Below are 17964 nucleotides of genomic sequence, written 5' to 3'. Positions count from 1 at the left end.
TCTTTTATGTAAAGCCAAATGCCTCTCTTGTGGTTCACTGTCTCATCAACAACAACTACTTGTTGTGGAAACAGCGAAACTAACTGTTCAAATGTTCAGTGTGACTTTTACATTGGACTTTGCATACATTTGCTATGTCGTGATGTACTTATTCAGCATTAACACTTACTCCTAACAGAGTTCACAAAAATGAAAAGACACAAACACAATTAAAAACACCCCAAGGGTTGTGTGAGAGATTTTACCTTAATTACTTGTAGTGTTTACCTGCTAGCTTTATGATTTCTGCTATCCAGTACACCTTGGTGGAGAAGTTGGTATCAGAGTTGGGCACTTCAATCCTCACACCTACTTCAATATCTCCCCAACATGTTCCCATGGGGGCCTGAGGCACAGAAGTTATCAGCTATGATAATCATAGTATCATATCAGTGGTGACCATATTCTCAGCTCCAGCTACTTACATGCTTGAAACAGCTGACAGGAGCCCCCACCGTGTTACTGCTACAGATATACTGCCCCCAGTCAAAACTCTCTCCAGCGACCACTGACGGAAACAACAATTAGTTTGTTGCTTGTGTACATCAAAAAGAGCAGAAATATGAGCCCCATCATGATTGCTTTTTCATAGCCTACCCGCTTTCAGTTTGGCCTGGTTCTGTTGACTTGCTTGGTACTGGGCATAAGCTGCCAACTTTGCCATGAGAGGCTGTTTCTGTAAGACTTTAGCCTTTTTTGTTGGTGGTTTGCCCTTGTAAAAACCAAAGCAGATGTTAATATTTACATAATACAAAATTATGAAACTACTATACTTGTTTATCAAAGATAATGCATTTACCTGGAGTCTTGCCAAGATGCTAGCTTTTTTAGAATTTGAGGAATAACTCCTAGAACAGGACACACTGCAGAAACGCTTGGTTTTGGAGTAAAAAGCATCTCGTACACCGACCATCCCACACATCTCACAGGTGGCTGTGAAAACAAACCGAAATAGATCAGCAGTCTACAAATGGTAAATGGCATTTATAGTTATCCCCATAAGTATTTGGAAATTGACACAATTGCAATTTTTGCTCTGTACGTGGTAAATAGACTGGTTTTTATATAGCGCCTTTCTACTCTGAATACTAAAAGCTCTTTAGACATCTTTCCTCATTCACTCATTCACATGCAATCGCACAAGCACTTTTTTATAGGCACTTTCTACCCAACAGTCATACACATTCATTGTCCGGTGGATGCATCGGAGAACAACTTGGGGTTATTATCTTGGCCAAGGATATTTGGCATGTAGAATGGAGCAGAAGGGGACCGAGCCACCCAATCACTACAGTGGATTTTAAATTAACCAAATGTGATACAAATGAAAAATTTCAGCTTTAATTCAAAGGGTATACCAAAAGTAATGCATTAACTGTTTAGGTAATTCAATATCTTGGCCAAGGATATTTGCACATATGAATGTTGAGGAGCTGAGAATCAAACTAATAATCGTTCTACTTCCTGAGCCACAGCAGCTAAACGTAAACACTATTATTGTTCACTCACAGATTATTATTTAAGCAATACACACAAAAAATAAGCCTCATGTACTGACCCATTCCAGCCTTTCCATCAGGGTAGGTGTAGACTTGTCCATTGTTCTTGATGATGGGCAGACTAGCAGGGATAGAGGGTACCACCTCATCCTCACTGTCGTCTGAGCTAGAGCTGCTGGTGGACTCCTCGCTGCAGCTGTCATAGCCATCAAACATCCCGAATGAGTCTCGTCGCTTACGATCTGAACGTGGGGTACGCTCAGCCTTTACAGAGGACACAACAGAGAAACACTGAATGAATTCATATGGATGCTTTTAGGGGTGTCTGTAGCTCAGGAGGTTCTCCTCTCCATTTCTCCGTATAATGTAACACGTTTACTTTGGCATTGGTCATGGAGAAAGCAGTGAAATTGGTCTAAGACATAGGTGTCAAACTCTGGCCCGTGGGCCTAATTACATTTGGCCCGCAAAGCCATACCAAATTATTATTAGAGCTGGCCTACTGGTATTATACAGCTAATATATATATTCTTTAGTATTAAGCTTTGCTTGTTCCATATTCAGTTTTTCAGCAAAACTTGTTTGAGTCCATAAGAAGAGATTCATTCTTAAATCTGGAGGAAGATTTTTTTTTTTTCAATAAATATTAACGTTAGCCCGCGACCTTGTTCCAGTTTTGAATTTTGGCCCACTGTGTATTTGAGTTTGACACCCCTGGTCTAAGAGAAGGTAACTGTTCAGAAAAACATATTTCATTCAAATCATTTTATTTTACTCCATTCCTTTTGAGTTATTTTACTTTAGTAAAACTCAATAAAAGAAAAATAATTCTTTTGAGCTATTGCACTTTATTTTAACGGCTCCTTACAAATGTCCTTGTTCTGTGGTTCTGGAGTTTAGCCACACAAACTAGCCAAAAATTTGTCTTTAGTGCAGAAGAGATGCCCAGTTTATTTATTTATTTATTTTTTAACAGCGGCGCTCTTATTCAAATTAAATATACCATGGTTTTTAATATTAATAAAATTAACCTTTTCTTTGAACATATAATTAATGGTAAAAGCACAGCAATAATAGTGCCTTAAAATAATTCTTATTACTGTTAATCTCAATCTCTGTGCGAATCAATACAAAAAAACGAAGATACTTAAAACAACAACTTCTGTGAGGAGGCTAGAAAGGGAATATTGCTCTAAGGCATTCTTGGGAGGTAGAAAGGGGAAGAATGGGGGAGCAGACACAGTCTGCAATAGTTGCAAAAGAACTAGTTTGATTGCAAGGTTGATGCAAAATATAATAATGGACCAGAAGAAAATAAAGATTCAAATCTTTTTAGTTCACATTTTTATTATTTTTGTAATCAATATTATTTCCTTTTTTGAGCATTTGTAAGATGTTTTAGACAAATGTCAACAAAAATCAAGTCCCTAAGCTAAATTTTAGTATTGAAGTGAAGCTGAACTTATTTTAGTTGAAAGATGCAGTTTTACAGTTCGCCTTTCATCATTAATGCATCATTTAGATTCAGGTAGGAAAATATCAGCGAACCATATCTGAGTCAGCATGACTTTGTTCGAAACGCCCAAACATCTAAATAAATAAATTCTACGTGAAAATATGGAAGTCTGATCACAGGATCCGGAACAATGCGTACATGTTGTCAAAGCTAGTTTACTTCCTCTTCACAGCATCTCAGCTCAAACATTACACTACGCACAACTGTTTAACTTAAAAAAAAATAAAATATAAATATAAATATATATATATATATATATATATATATATATATATATCTCAAGACACCCATTTCCAAAGACATCCTTCGTAAGCTACATTTTGCATACATATATATTAAAAAGTAAACTAATACCGAAACTAAAACAAGGGACGGCCTTATTACAAACACCTCCTAAAGCTAAACAGCACTAGCATAGCTAGCTAGCAGAACCTGTTTCTCCAGGGGGGTTTTTTTTTCAGAGCAAAGCCTTTTTACGTTCGTCTATTATATAGTTGCAATAGTTAGACTTGTAAGAAAACTCTACTTGTTTTTTTTTTTTTCAGAGAGAGAAAGAGACGAAAGAAAGAGCTTTAGTATTATGTGTAGATGGGTGAGCCACTAGCTGGCTATCGTAAACAGATAACAACAAAGGAGGCGTACTAGCCTGAACAATCCACTGGAAACGGAGGCTCGCGGCCCAAAAATGTTTCAAACCAACTCACCAAATCCCTTGCGTTTTCCATCAGCCCTTCATATAGATGCTCTTCCAGTTACCTGCACTTCCTAATTCAAACAAATCCCCTCACCTGGGGTATAACCTAGCTTTGAATTTTAGTCTAAATACTACCAAGCAGGATATCAACAAATTACTCTGCAGCCTCTGCGCATGAGCGACCGTAACCTACTTTCGTGTGATTGGTGGATCTGCAATGGAGGTCATCGACCGATGCAGACACAAAATAGACTTCGCAGAGTAACTGAATGAAAGGGGCCTTCAGAACAACTACAGATTATTAGTCGGTGTAAGTACAGTAACGTTACAGTAATTTCAATGGTTTTGTTTTGTTTATAACTAGCTCCTGACTTTCATTTGAAATTTTTCCATATAAAAAGAACTTCAAAATAAAATACACAAGTATTACATGTGAAGTAAAATAAATATTTTATTAGGATATAGTGACATTATTACATTTTCAAAGACAATCTTTCTTGTGAAAGATTTCTACAGTAGATGTAATATGTTCACACTGAACAAAATCTGAGAACCACATTCAACAACACTTTAGCTTTTAACTTCCAAAATATATTCACTTAAGCCTGATAATGGGCATAGTTTTTTTTTGATATACATACAAGTATAGCAAGAAACTAAACAATATTAACCACAAACCAACTGAACTTTGCTCCAGTAATTCCAATCACAGTGCTTTTCAGTAATAATACTGGCATTCTAGATTTATTCCTTTCCCTATTCCTTGAACACAAAATTTAGCAAAGCAGAACAAAACATTAAACAAAAAACAAAGAATTATTTGCTGAAGTAACAACAACAAATGGATAATGGCTGGAAGAACTGTGGCACACTCATCAAGTAGGTAAGGCTTCAGGAAGAGGGTTTATGTAATCAAGTTTAGGTTAGGCAAAGCTCTATATCATCATTAGGGCTGATGCTGAGGAGTAGATGTTGAGGGCTGCTAAAGAAAAGTTAATCATTTTTAGACATAATGGTTCACACAAGAGCGTTCACTAGCAAATGTTCAGAATCAGACATCAAACTGGGAGAAGATACCTTGGTTTTTTTTAAATATCTTTGGTCTCACAGCAACTCGTCCTCCACAACATCATCAACACTTCCTGATATAGAGGCAGCTTCTGAGGTGCAAGAAGGAAACACTCAAGTTAACAATGACTGTAACAGCAGCTTCAACTCTTTTTGTTTATCCACCATGGTACAAAAGCTTGACTGAGAGTCATAGTGACACCGTTCCTTTGTTTCACTATGTTATCTTTATTTTCACTGTATTGCTTTTTCTTACGGATTTAAACCTCCCCCAGATAGGAAACTGCTTTATGATAAGAACATGTAGGATTTTCCTCTCTAAAATAAGACAAATCTTTCACGAGCTTTGCTAATTCTAGTTACAAAGCAAACAACTAGAAACATTAACATAAGGGTGGCTGTAGCTCAGGTGGCAGAGCAGGTCAGCCACTAATCAGAAGGTTGGTGGTTCGATCCCAGGCTGCACCCTGGCTGCATGCCAAATATCCTTGGGCAAGATACTAACCCCGTGTTTGCCTACTGGTGGTGGTCAGAGGGCCCGGTGGCGCCAGTGTCCGGCAGCCTCGCCTCTGTCAGTGCGCCCCAGGGCAGCTGTGGCTACAATGTAGCTTGCTATCGCCAGTGTGTGAATGGGTGAATGACTGAATGTAGTGTAAAGCGCTTTGGGGTCCTATGGACTAGAAAAGCGCTATACAAATGCAGGCCATTTACCATTTCCTGATTTGTTAGAGATAAACTACAAATTGCACTGAATACAAGTATTTGGAGTATTAGGGTCAAGTTAATTGATCATAATCAAAATGTATATTGTTGTGTTCATTTCTTCTTGAGACACTTTAGAAAGTTGATTTAACAGAACTGCATTCCTGTTAATTTTCCACCACATGGGGGCATACACTACCTCTCTGTAGGTGTAAGAAGTGTCCCAAGTCAAGTATCTGATCCAATGTGGACATCACTTGGATATTCTGTTGTATTTAGAAACCTAGATAACATTTTTACTTCAACATACAATCCCAGTAACATCAGGGTATGAGGGTTACTTTATGATCGCTTAAACATAGTCACTGGCAAATCTACAGTTCCATGACAGAACTCACCTGATAAACTAATACAGGAAAGACTGAGCTCTGATGATGCTCCTATTACATCATCCTGTTGGAAGAATAAAAGTGATTAGCCGCTGTTAAACAGTCCTCCAAACTTTCAGAACAGAAGTAAGGGGATTACCTAATCTCTCAGGCATAAAGATAAATTAAAATAATAATAATAAAAAATGACAGAGTACCTTGTCGGATACAGTTGGACAGAGATTAATATACCTGACAAGCACACCCAAGAAAACTAGGATGCTAGAATTGCATACCAATAATAAGAAGCAAGATTCTTTATTATTCTTTTATTAATGTCTTCCTTCACATACAGAAGTTCATATAAACTCATCATGTGCATGAATGCCATTGTAATTCTGGACTTGACTGATGATTTCTTTTAGCTGTTCTTTTTACAAGGGTGGAATAATCATACAGCATATATATTTTATGACATTAAAAAACAAAAATTGGGTCCATCATTTGGAAATCATTTTGGATATTCTCTAATCTGCAAAAGGTAAGAATTATACATATAGTGTCAAATATAAACATACACTCTCACTAATATTTGGTTAACTGTCTCTTAGCAAGTTGTACCTCGTTTAATAGCCATCAATAAGCTTCTGGCATTTAGTTGCTGATTTGAGTCAAAGAATTTGAAGTTAACCCTTATTTTCAACATTCAATCCAATTTGTGCAACAGTACCACTGGCACAGTGCAGTATAAAGGTACATCAGACCAAGATGAAGTCCCTGTTGCAGGAACCTACAGTGCAGCACTAAGGATCTGGATTTGATCCTGATGAGATGCATGAGGAGCCTAGTCCGGAATTACCCAGTAGTAATAGTCCAAATGGTACAGGTGGAATGGGCCCAGCCAGCTAGAAGACTAAATGGTATCAGTCTTGCAGCCATGACTCACCTGCAAATCATGGCTGCAAGTCAGGGTTGTTGTCAGTCAGTGGAGGTTAACTGAGGGAGTCTGGATTCCCAAAAATGAGAATTCCACAATCATCCAGCAGTTTTGATCTATCTCTCTGTTCAGTGTTGATTTTTCCAGGATTTTTTCCCGCTGGCTTACAGACGTCCTGTTCAAGATTAAGTATATTGATACCCTATTTTTGTCCAGGAAGAAGTAAGAGACGCTGGAAGACACGAAAAGCAGAATGAGTAACTTACCAGCATCATCTGCAGACAGCCAAGATTGCAGCCCTCTTTTTTTCCATTCAAATCTTCATGGAAGATAACGGCATAGCCCAATCGTATAAGCTCCTCTCCAACATTCACAGCCTTTTTTACATGATATGCACATGGAAAGAGGAGACAGGGTAAAGGACAAACCAAACACAGGCTTATTAAAGTCTTATTATTAAGAAACAAAATCCTATCTAACCTTGCCCTCACTGTTGTCATAGAGCTTGACACTGGGCCATGAGGAGATTTCCGAGTGAGAGTAGCTGCACAGTTTGGCCTGCAGGGGTCTCCAAGAGGCACAATATGTCAGCCTCTCAAACTGATCCAGGGCTTCCTCAGTCCAAACCCCTCCTGCATGACAAGTTGGTGGAGGAAAGAAACTGAAATAATCAAGAATTCAAGAATAATGCACTGCAGAATACTAAAAGACCTAAGGGCGTCAGTATATCCTCTGCATTGATTGTGCCACCGTAACATCATCGCACAGTCAGTTTTATTTATGTTCCCCAGTAAGATGAGTCTGAGTGATATAGCAAATGTAGTTTTTTCAATTATGATGGTTAAAATGGCTCTACTGTAACCATCGAGTATAAACTGCCATGGTAATAATAAGCTGTCTGCAGTTTTTTTTCTCCCACATGCTATAAATGCATCACTAATCCCACCCCCCAACCACAAATTTTTCTACCTGGCACACTGCGCTGAGCATGCGTGTTTATATACTACCAAATAGGGAAAAATATGGTGACAGTGAGAGTCTCAGACAAGCAAGGAAATGAGACTGTAACTGAACAGGAGCCAGACAAGATGGTTCCAAAGAGAAACAGCACTGGATCAATCATCTGGCAGTGGTTTGGATTTCCCAAAGAGGATGTCGAACCTAAATGCGGAACGTGGTATTTAGTACTAGTGGTAATGTGGTCACATGTCACATGGCTTCACTCAAACCTGGAGCTTGTGTTTTTGGCACAGAACTTACACACCTTAAACACAGATGACAGTGTTCTTGTTCAGGAGTAATAAAGTCACAATTCTTGATTATACGTTAGCTTCTGTGAATTTTTTTACCGCTTTGCGTGGTGTGTTTTGTTGTTTAAATTCTAGAACAGGTAGCGCGATCATTATTTAGATGGTTTTGAGATGCTCTAATACCTGTGATATGACTGTTCTTGTTCCGTTTTTTTTGAAGGCACTGTCTGAACTTGGAACCGTTTTCCATTTTACCACTTTTTGCTGTTTAAACTTCTTAGCACATATAGAGACAATAGTTCTGAGATGCTCTGATACCTGTGACAGTTTTTGGTCAATGGTTTTTATAGACACTAACTACACTTTTGTTTCTGTAGGTCATCACATTTTACAGTTTTTATATGTTATAAGCACAGAGAACACCTTTTTAATTACAATTGTTTTAAATTTGACTTTTGCTTTCTTTTTTTTGTTAAAGGGTTAGTGTTGACCACAGAAAGACTGTGAGAATATTGTCATTTGTGAAAAACCTCTGTGTGCAACTGATGGTTAAAAAATGGTTAAAATAAAACATATTTTTTGGCTATATCGCAACACATCATGTGTTGTGATATACAATACACGACCAGACGAAAGAAATGGCCAAAATGGTAATGCCAGTTGATGTGATATGACACAGCGTGACAGGAGGTAAGCAGTGGCCATAAAAGTGCCCTTATGTCCTCATGTACCAGCAAGTGTGTGACAAAGTGTGTATAAGTATATGTGTGTGTGTGCGTTTGGGAAAGAGTGTGTATGTAATGCTGGGCATACACTGTGCGATTTTTGGCTCATTTTGAGCCGATTTTTCAGTCGTGCGACCGTTTTGGTGATTGGTCCGAGTTTCGCCTTCATCGTGTGTCATGTAGTATACATGGGGTAACGAGAAGCGATTAACACCTCAGGAGCAGCTCCCGATCATCAATCGCTTGGTCGTAAGAAAATCAAACCTGTTTGAAATCCTGTCAGCCGTCGTGAGGGTGTCACCGCAGCCTCTCACACTGCGCACGCGCAAACACAGAAATGAAAGTGAAAAGATGGAGCAGCACGGCTGTGCAGCGTGTGATCTGGACACAAGTGATGGAGGCACAACTTGTAGAACTTTGGCTCATCCGAGCCTTTTCGATGTGGCCTCACAAAATTATCACGACCACAACATCCGTGAAAATAATTGGATGGACATTGCTGCTCAATCACAGCTGCCTGATCAACGTTTTTCATTAGCAATTTAGCAAAGTTGATGGTGGTGGTGTGTCTGTGTGACTGAAAGACAGAGAGAGAGAGTGAGAGCGACAGATTTTCTATTATAACCTTCATGTTATGGAGGCACAGTCTGAGCACTCAGGTCGCATCAGAGCATCGGGTCATATAGTGTGACCCTGCATCGTGACCTACAAACTTCTAACCCCTGCGAGTCAATCGTGCAGTTTGAGCAGAAGCTGAATAACGCAACTGAAAAAAATCACACAGTGTCTGCCCAGATTAAGAGAGAGGAGCAAGAGTGTGTAAGAGAGAGGAACAGGGAGTGAAAGGGTAAGAGACAGTGAGTAAATGAGCAAGTGAGAGAGAGAGAGAAAGACAGTCATTGTTAAGATGAGAGCTTTACCTTTTGGCTTCACTCCTGCTAAGCTGCACTCAATAGCTTGAAATGGTAAACTGAGGAAGTCGCTCCTGAAAATTGCAGCATATGCAAAAGCTGTTAATAAGTCGTGTCCTTTTTTTATCCATATTACATCCAACATTATACAGTGTGCAGTAGCAGTATGTCACATCAAGTTCTTCGAAAGTTCGATGAAGAAGTGTACAAAGCAACACTCACTGCATGAGCTAACATAGAAATGCAGAATTTAAAATTGTGTGCTCTTCAAAATCAGTAACTCACCAGCCTCCTCCGAAGACAGCCAGAAACATTTGTCTCATGCTGATATGATGGTCACAAACAACAAAACTGCTCTTGTGCAAAGTTATCTTGTTTCTTTGTAATACTTCAATAAAAGCATTGCTGATTGTAACCAATTTCAAAGTAACGTGTTACTCTTATCATTATAATCATCACATTTGTCTGTAAAGCAGTATTATTTTTGCATTCTTGTACTAAATCCCTTGATCACGCTAAAACTACTAATCAATTTATTTTGTTTTTACTTGCAAGTGAAAACGAAATAGTTTGATAATTGTAAAATTCATAATAATCATAATAATTTAAGACTCCCATCCTGCATTTAGTCTGCTGTTCTGGAGTTACACCTTCTAATTTTAATGCTGTGGTGTTTCCCATCTCAGATCACAAGCTTGTATTGTTTGACATTATCAAAATCTCACCTACAGCTGTCATGTCCTTTTGGAATCTCAAGTGTTAATCCCCTCATTGGTTTATTACCCATTCATATTATCCTCACTGCTGACCTGCTACATCACTACAATGATAATTTATCCTGTGGCTGCTCCACTCTTAACACTCTTAACAAAATCAAGCCTGCAGAAACCACTTCTCATCATACTTCCACGACACAGTGCACAGCATTCCTGGACTTCTCCAACAAAACAAACATATCCTACAACTGAATTCTTCAAGGTTATCATTCTTTCAGCTATCTTAAGTGGAAAACATCACCAAACTCATGATGTCCAAAACTTCTGCGTGTTCACTGGACCCCCTTCCAACTGCCTTGGTCAAAGACTCCATTCCTACCCCGTCTCCAATTATAACTGCCATACATCATTTTACACTGCTGCTGTCCCCGTGTCCCTCAAGACAGTCTCTAACATCCCCATTCTTAAAAAAACCTGGTCTAGACTCCAAAAGTCTTAACAACTACAATGGTGTGAAAAAGTATTTGCCTCTTCCTGATTTCCTATCTATTTGTATGTTTGTCACATTTTAATGTTTCAGATAATCAAACAAATTTTAATATTAGTCAAAGATAACACAAGTAAACACAAAATACAATTTCTAAATGAAGGTATTTATTATTAAGGTGAAAAGGGGGGAGGGGGATCCAAGCCTACATGGCCCTGTGTGGACAAAGTGATCACTTGCCCAGTTATAAAATAAATTACCTGTGGTATGTCATATCTTCAGGAAGCTTCTGTAGCTTCACCCAGGCCCGATTACCACCTGATTACCAAGGATCGCCACACTTAGCAGCAACAACTGCAATAAAGTGTTTGCGATAACTGGCAATGAGTGTTTTACAGCGCTTTGGAGGAGTTTTGGCCCACTCATCTTTGCAGAATGGTAATTTGTACAATGACAAGACACTTTATTGTTGGTTTATGTGGAATAGATGTAGTAGACTATTGCATAATTTCAAGAATTAGATTTTTCAGGGACTTTTCCACCACTATATGATCACATGACCTGCTCTAAAAAAAAAAAAGAGGCTGGAGAATAATGTGAAAGAAATGTGTTAAGTCTAACTGTTGAATGTTGTCATTGTGTTTCTTAAATTTGTAAAGTCTTAGTTCAAGCAGTAGGATCAAAGCCATTCCTTTGATCCTGACCACTAGGCCTGGGTATCGTCACTCATTTCTAGAATCGATTCAATTCCGATTCACAAGGTCCCGAATCGATTCGATCCACGATTCGATTTAATTCGATTCGATTCAATTCGATTTGAATCTGGGAAATTTTGACAGTCAGAAATATTATAATTCAGATCAGTACATTTACATATGTTTGTATCTATAAAAAGGAAGCTGACACACGCAAGACTTTATCACAGGCGTAAGCGTCACAGCAGATGCCTTTGTGTCAAAGTAGCTGAGGATAAAACACATTTAAACATGAAGGCGATTTTCCTGGCCTGGGATTTTATAAAAATATTCTGCAGTACATCAAAAATGAAAGAAAACCATTAATCAACACATGAACATTACCTCTGACGTTACAGCGGTTTTATTAGAGACACGGTTAAGCGTTTTGCATTTTGCATAATTTTAAAAAGTTTAAATTTGTTCAGTGTTGAACGGCAGAAATTAGGTTTTCTTTCGGAAGTATATAAAACGAAAAAAAAATGTCGGCCGACAGCGCTGTAAACTTGTGCGTAACAAGAAAGCGAATAACGAAGAAAACAGATTTTTAGACGGGAAACTGCTCTTGAAGTACAGAGAGAGAGAGGGAGAGAGAGAGCTGTGCATCGTGGTCGAAGCAAAACCGTAAGTCAGAGTGAATCCATGTGAAGTGTAGTTTGGATTTTCTTTTGCTGCTGGTTCGGTCAATATTGTTTGGAGAGAGATCAAACTAACAGCTTTAGAATCGGCTCATAAAGGGCGTGAACACAAAGCTCGGACCTGCCGACAGATCAGAATCAGCGAGCTGTCGGCTTTCAGCCCCGACTGTGAGAAAGGCGACATCTAACTGATTCTGATCCGCGGGTCGCGCTGTGTGTTTAAGTCTATGTGCAGAATCCGTGTACCTGCTCTCATTTACTGTCTTAGCTGTTTGGTGGTTGTTGAAATTTTGTGAGGTTTCACCAGAGATTCTGGCATTTCGGGCAAAATAAATTTATATTAAAAAATCGATTCAGGATTTTAATGAATCGATTTTACGTTATCCAAGCCAGAATCGATTTTAATCGATAAATCGATTATAAAAACCCACCCCTACTGACCACCTCTCCAGCCACTCTGTGCTGGGGGAGGTTTTATTGTAGATACATCTTATCTGACAGATCTGTTTCTTGTGTTGTAAGCTTCCTGCTTCTATGACCCTTTTGGTCAGCAGGAGGTCACACAAACGCACCCCATGACAGTGCCTTGTCTTTGTAACCAAGGGGGGTTTTACGGTGGGAGGTTCTTTTGCTGTGATGTGTATTGTAACTGTCCTGTCAATAAAAAGGCTACGAGGACAGCTACTCTTTGAAGGATTTGGGCTAGAGACAGGTGAGGAGCGTGAGCTCCAAGAGCTGGTTCTGACCAAAGCTTCCCTCGTTAGCGAGTAAAAAGCCGGTTGAAGATGTTCTGTCTTGTTTTTCCGTTCTTCATGAGGAATAAGTCTCTAAACTAGCGGGGCTTGTGGAAACACAGACCCAACAAAATGTCTTTTTCTTTCTTTAATGCCCAAACCTTTTGCCCTACATGTAAAATATATACACCAAGACATAACCATCTTGTCCTCTTTCATTCAGTGTCAATTTCTCTGAGATTTGGATCTTATTGGATTTACTTATTGGATTTGCCATTGATGTGCAGCCTCCTCCATCTCCCTCTCCTGTAGAGAACAACGTTACAACATCTCCCAAAATTCAGCTGAAAACCATGGCTGCAATCACAGCATTGTAAGATGGCGAAAGATGTAACCTTAGGCCCCCACCTCGATTCAGAGATTGTCTTTCCCTTTTCACGTAAATGGCCTTCTTGACTCTGTGCTCAAACCAGCGTTCCTCCCTGTCCAAGATGTTACATCCTCATCCTTAAAAGAGTGTCCACTGGCCTGTAGGTGTGAACAGACTGCAGAGTCCTGGCCGACGAGGCAGCTCTTCTGTGTTGTGCCATCCGCTTCGCCAGAGGTTGTTTGGTTTCTCCGATGTATAAATCCTGGCAATCCTCCTGGCACTTAACAGCGTACACTATGTTACTCTGTCTGTGTCGGGGGACCCGATCCTTGGGGTGGACCAGTTTTTGGCGCAGCATGTTTTGGGGTTTAAAAGCCAAAGAGACCCAGTGTTTAGAAAAAATGCATCTCAACTGCTCTGATACTCCTGACACATATGGGATCACTACAGGTTTTTGCTTGGGCAGCGGTTGTCCTGGCCATTGATCAGTGGTCTTTGATCAGTGGGTTTTGGTCAGTGGTTGTAGATCAATGGTTATGAGAATTTGCATAATTAAGATTAAGGAACTGACTTCCCAGCCCTTTGTTCCTTCAGTGGGCTGGTTTCAGTCATTATGCAAATGTACTGTTTATAAGATTGGGGAAACCTGCAGTCAGCTGAGACTGAAGAAGTCACTTGGATGAGTGATGAAACGTTTCTCCCACAAAACGCTACGTCCAGATGAACAGAATCAACTTTTTGGAGATTTACTTTCCTGGATGATTGAAAATGCATCAAGGAGAAACAGCAAGTATACAGAATGAAATGGAATGGGCCATCTGCGACGCTACAGACAGATTAACAGCCTTAGAAAAAGATCATGAGACTCTAAAGAAAGATTACAGCAAACTACACTTGTCGTGTATTTAGAAAACAGAAGCCGCAGAAAAAATCTGCGTGTGGTGGGCATTAATGAGGGGGGAAACCCCAGCCATTTCATGGCAGAGTTTTTCTCAGAAGTGCTCGCGAAAGAAAACGGTGATTCATTTACTATAACAGACCGAACCCACAGGACCCTCGCCCCGAAACCACGGACAGGAGAGCGCCCAAGAGCCATGATAAGGGCAAGGGATAGATTCTGCAACTGTCCAGGGGAAAAGGCTGCCTCTTCTACAAAGGATCACCTGTACACATCTTCCCTGACATGAACCCCGAGGTCAGCAAACTTCGTGCGACATTTAACCCCGTGAAAGGGAAACTGCGGAATGCTGGCATCCTGTACAGTACTACTATCCCGCGAAGCTGATTATAACAGTGAACAACACCAAGCACTCATTCACAGATCCACGTGAAGCAGAGAAGTTCGTCAGTATCCACATCCAGAGCCCAGCCACATCTACTGACAAGGAGGGATAGTTGGTGCCATCTCTACAAACAACATGACCCAGGAGGGAATAGTATATAATAATAGACAATCTTAAGGAGTTTAGTGGTAAGTCTGATGTCTACAGCCCATAAAAAGCTGGACAAAAATTGTTTTTCTTTTCTTTTCCATTTGCAGCTCAGTTTCGCTGCAAATAAAGAAGGTGTTCAGGTTTGAGTTCAAGGGGATGTTCTTTAGTTTAGTTCAAGAAAGTTGTGAATTTCAGAGGCTCACATCTAGAAAGGTCAGAGTAAGATCCATTAACCAATTACTAACAGTTAGTAACTATTGGCACCTCTACTGAAGGAATGCCACAAAATCTTGTCAATTTTGTAACATGGAACTCACTTAACCTCCTAGGACCTGTCCACTTACGAGGACATTCTACTGCCACTGTTCTATCAAAAATTTAAAATGAATATCCTCATACAGTATGTGGATCTCATTTTTGTCAGAAAAATAAATCAGGTAAAAAAAAAAAAAAAAAAGAAAATCTGGCAATTCTTTGTTTTTACATTCATGAGGTGCCAATATGCCCAAATATCAAAGAGAAATTAAAAATGCATGCCATGGAAGAGTTCAGGTCTCAGGAGGTTAAAAAAAAGTAAATGCGGATATAATATTTTTGCAAGAAACGCATCTAAAAGTACAAGACCACAACAGATTACGTTGCAAATGGATAGAACAAATATTTCACTCGTTTAATGCAGGAAGCAGAGTCACAGCTATACTAATCCAAAAAACAGAACCATTTACTGCAGCAAAAATATTACCAGACGCTCAAGGTAGATATATTATTGTAACTGGCAAAGTTTATGGTCATTTAGTTACATTAGTAAACATTTACGCTCCAAATATTGGAGCGTAAATAGAAGTCTGGGCTCGGGAGAACCCGAGTGCCCTGGAGGGACTTTCCCTGCCGGATACACGATGGACGGGTGGCAGAGGATCGTGTGCCTGGCAGGACTGTCGATCGAGGACGCTGAAGATATCTACCTATTCGGAACCATGATAACAGGGTTCTTGCTGATCGGAGCTGGCTTGGCCCTGGCTTATCGGAGAATTAAGAGAGCGGAACCGGCTGTTCAAACCCCCACAAGGCTGCCCGCTGGGATTGGAACGACAGGTGCGACTTCTCAGAAAGGGCTCACTGAAGGCAGCATGGTTAAGAGCTTGGAGGCGCTTACGACTGCAGTGAATGCTCAGAATAACACCTTTGAGCGTATGTATGTTGGATTACATCAGGAAAGAATCAACTCAGAACAACATCTCTGGGCGGAGCTGGATTACACCTCGGATCAGTTGGCTGCGGTCGTGAGGTCTCAGAATCTGCTATGTGAGCAAAAAGAGTGACAAGACCACAGAATCGACGGCTAATAACATCACGGAGAAGCTCGCAGCTATTAACGGGAGACTGAGAGACCAGTGTCGGAGTGTTAAAAACATCTTGAAAGTCTCAATTACCATCATAATGCGGCTACCCCTTCGGCGCCAGCTGTGGGCTCAAGGCCAAGGCCAAGGCTCAAGGCTGGAGCCGAACAACAACTCCTTGATAACGACTGTGTTGAGTCTGTTCCTTCCCATTCCATGCAAGGCCACCTGGGTTGGCTGGAAGACTGTTTACTTAGCCTGGCAGGGCGAAGGACACTGTCTCAGCTGAACTATGGACACGCACACACATACATATACTGATACTGATAAGCACTCACTGACGCATCACCCTCCCTATGTATCCCTATTGTGATTAATAAAGCCTTTTTTAATAAATTAGTCTCCTTAATATCCTATTTCATATGGAACAGAAAGAACCCAAGAATCAAGAAGAGTAGAGACCGACATGTCAGGGAGGGATGGGGTTGCCATGCATCCGTCTTTATTATTGGTAAGGTAATGTTCGTTCCATGTCGTTTTGGTTGAGCACTCGGGGGGCCGACTGGACAACGATGGAAAGTGAAAGTTGTTATCCCTCCTCATTAGAAGCTATGATCTATTTAGCTCTCCCCATCCCTAGACACGACCTTAAGAATCCTGTAATCTCTCATACAATTAAAATCTGAACTCAGATAAGGAAACATTACGGGTGGAATGAAGCCTCCATACTATCTCCACTCATGAATAACGCAACATTCACACCATCACTTTCAAACATTTCATTTCTCCAATGTAACCTTAAGGGGCTGCACTCAATAAAGGATTTATTCATCAGTAAGGGTTCCAGCAATTGCAAGAAAAATGTAACTTGCACAGTAATGACTTCTTCAAATACTTACAGATCAGGAGCTCTGTAAGGAGTAATTTTCTATCCTTTCCAGATCAACCCCCAGACTCTATCTTAGATAACTTATTCCAGTTCGATCCACTCAAAAAAGGACTAATAACAAAAATTCACAATGCATGGTCACAACTGGATGGAACTACCACGCTTGATCATCTGAAAGAGGCCTGGCAGAATGACCTTGGTATGAGAATCACAGATAGTCAATGGACAAAAGCCCAAGAAAATGTAAACTCTTCCTCTGTTTGTATTCATCATGGACTCTTACAGTTTAAAGTGCTACATAGACTCCATTTATCAAAGTTGAAAGTGTCAAAAATGTTCCCCAATGTAAACTTGTCCTGCGAAAGATGTAAACAGCAACCTGCTTCACTGGCGCATATGTTTTGGAATTGTCCCTGTAAAGCAACATATTGGAATAATGTCTTTCAAACCTTGTCTAAGATTCTAAAACAAACACTGAAGCCAGACCCAATCTGTGCTTTATTTGGAGTGAAGCCAGTTGTTGTAGATTTGTCAGCCACCCAAAATAATGTAATACATTTTGTGACACTGCTAGCACACAGTTTAATTTTACTAAACTGGAAGCAAAAAGTGCCTCCTACCAAATCAGCGTTAATACAAGATATAATGAAACATTTGCAGCTGGAAAGAATTAAACTCCTACTAAGGGGGAAGTTGGAATAATTCTATCCAACCCGGCAGCCTTTTATAGATCAATACAGCACAGATATAAACAATCACTGAGCCTCATTGGTAGTCCGATAAATAACATCCTCTGTCCAACTTTCTTTTGTTGTTTGTCGTATTTTATTCTGTTCAACTTTTACCGTATATATGTAATCAGTTATATTTGAATCTTTGTCATCTTTATGGAAAAGGAAAACTGGGAAACCAAA

At 39.8% G+C, this 17964-nt stretch overlaps 2 protein-coding genes across 13 annotated transcripts in view; both read right to left on the bottom strand.

The window, feature by feature from the left end:
- The window catches only part of LOC146662931 (MBT domain-containing protein 1-like), a 35455-nt gene extending 31528 nt beyond the window's left edge, over nt 1-3927 (bottom strand). For all 4 annotated transcript variants that reach the window (XR_014912965.1, XM_085415519.1, XM_085415520.1 and 1 more), the window contains exons 1-6: nt 3759-3927; nt 1598-1802; nt 839-972; nt 637-751; nt 465-547; nt 268-385 (exon numbers count right to left, since the gene is read on the bottom strand). Coding sequence is in view for 3 of the 4 variants with exons in the window: in XM_085415519.1 (XP_085271645.1) it covers nt 268-385; nt 465-547; nt 637-751; nt 839-972; nt 1598-1802; nt 3759-3779 (676 nt within the window). In the remaining variant the exon portion in view is untranslated. The remainder of the gene's footprint in view (nt 1-267; nt 386-464; nt 548-636; nt 752-838; nt 973-1597; nt 1803-3758) is intronic.
- Nucleotides 3928-4181: 254 nt separating this feature from the next.
- The window catches only part of LOC146662930 (tudor and KH domain-containing protein-like), a 33777-nt gene continuing 19994 nt past the window's right edge, over nt 4182-17964 (bottom strand). For 3 of the 9 annotated variants that reach the window (XM_085415518.1, XM_085415517.1, XM_085415509.1), the window contains exons 9-12: nt 9719-9783; nt 7304-7455; nt 7090-7200; nt 5979-6998 (exon numbers count right to left, since the gene is read on the bottom strand). In XM_085415518.1, coding sequence (XP_085271644.1) covers nt 6879-6998; nt 7090-7200; nt 7304-7455; nt 9719-9783 — 448 coding nt within the window. In that variant the 3' untranslated portion in view covers nt 5979-6878. The other 6 variants (XM_085415511.1, XM_085415512.1, XM_085415510.1 and 3 more) reach the window with 6 other exon arrangements.

This window comes from Rhamphochromis longiceps, linkage group LG8 (assembly GCF_057381845.1).
Source record: "Rhamphochromis longiceps isolate RC_006_pf linkage group LG8, R_longiceps_female_GT1.1, whole genome shotgun sequence".
In the NCBI taxonomy this organism is placed as follows: Eukaryota; Metazoa; Chordata; class Actinopteri; order Cichliformes; family Cichlidae; genus Rhamphochromis; species Rhamphochromis longiceps.
This window is presented reverse-complemented; position numbering and strand designations above follow the sequence as displayed.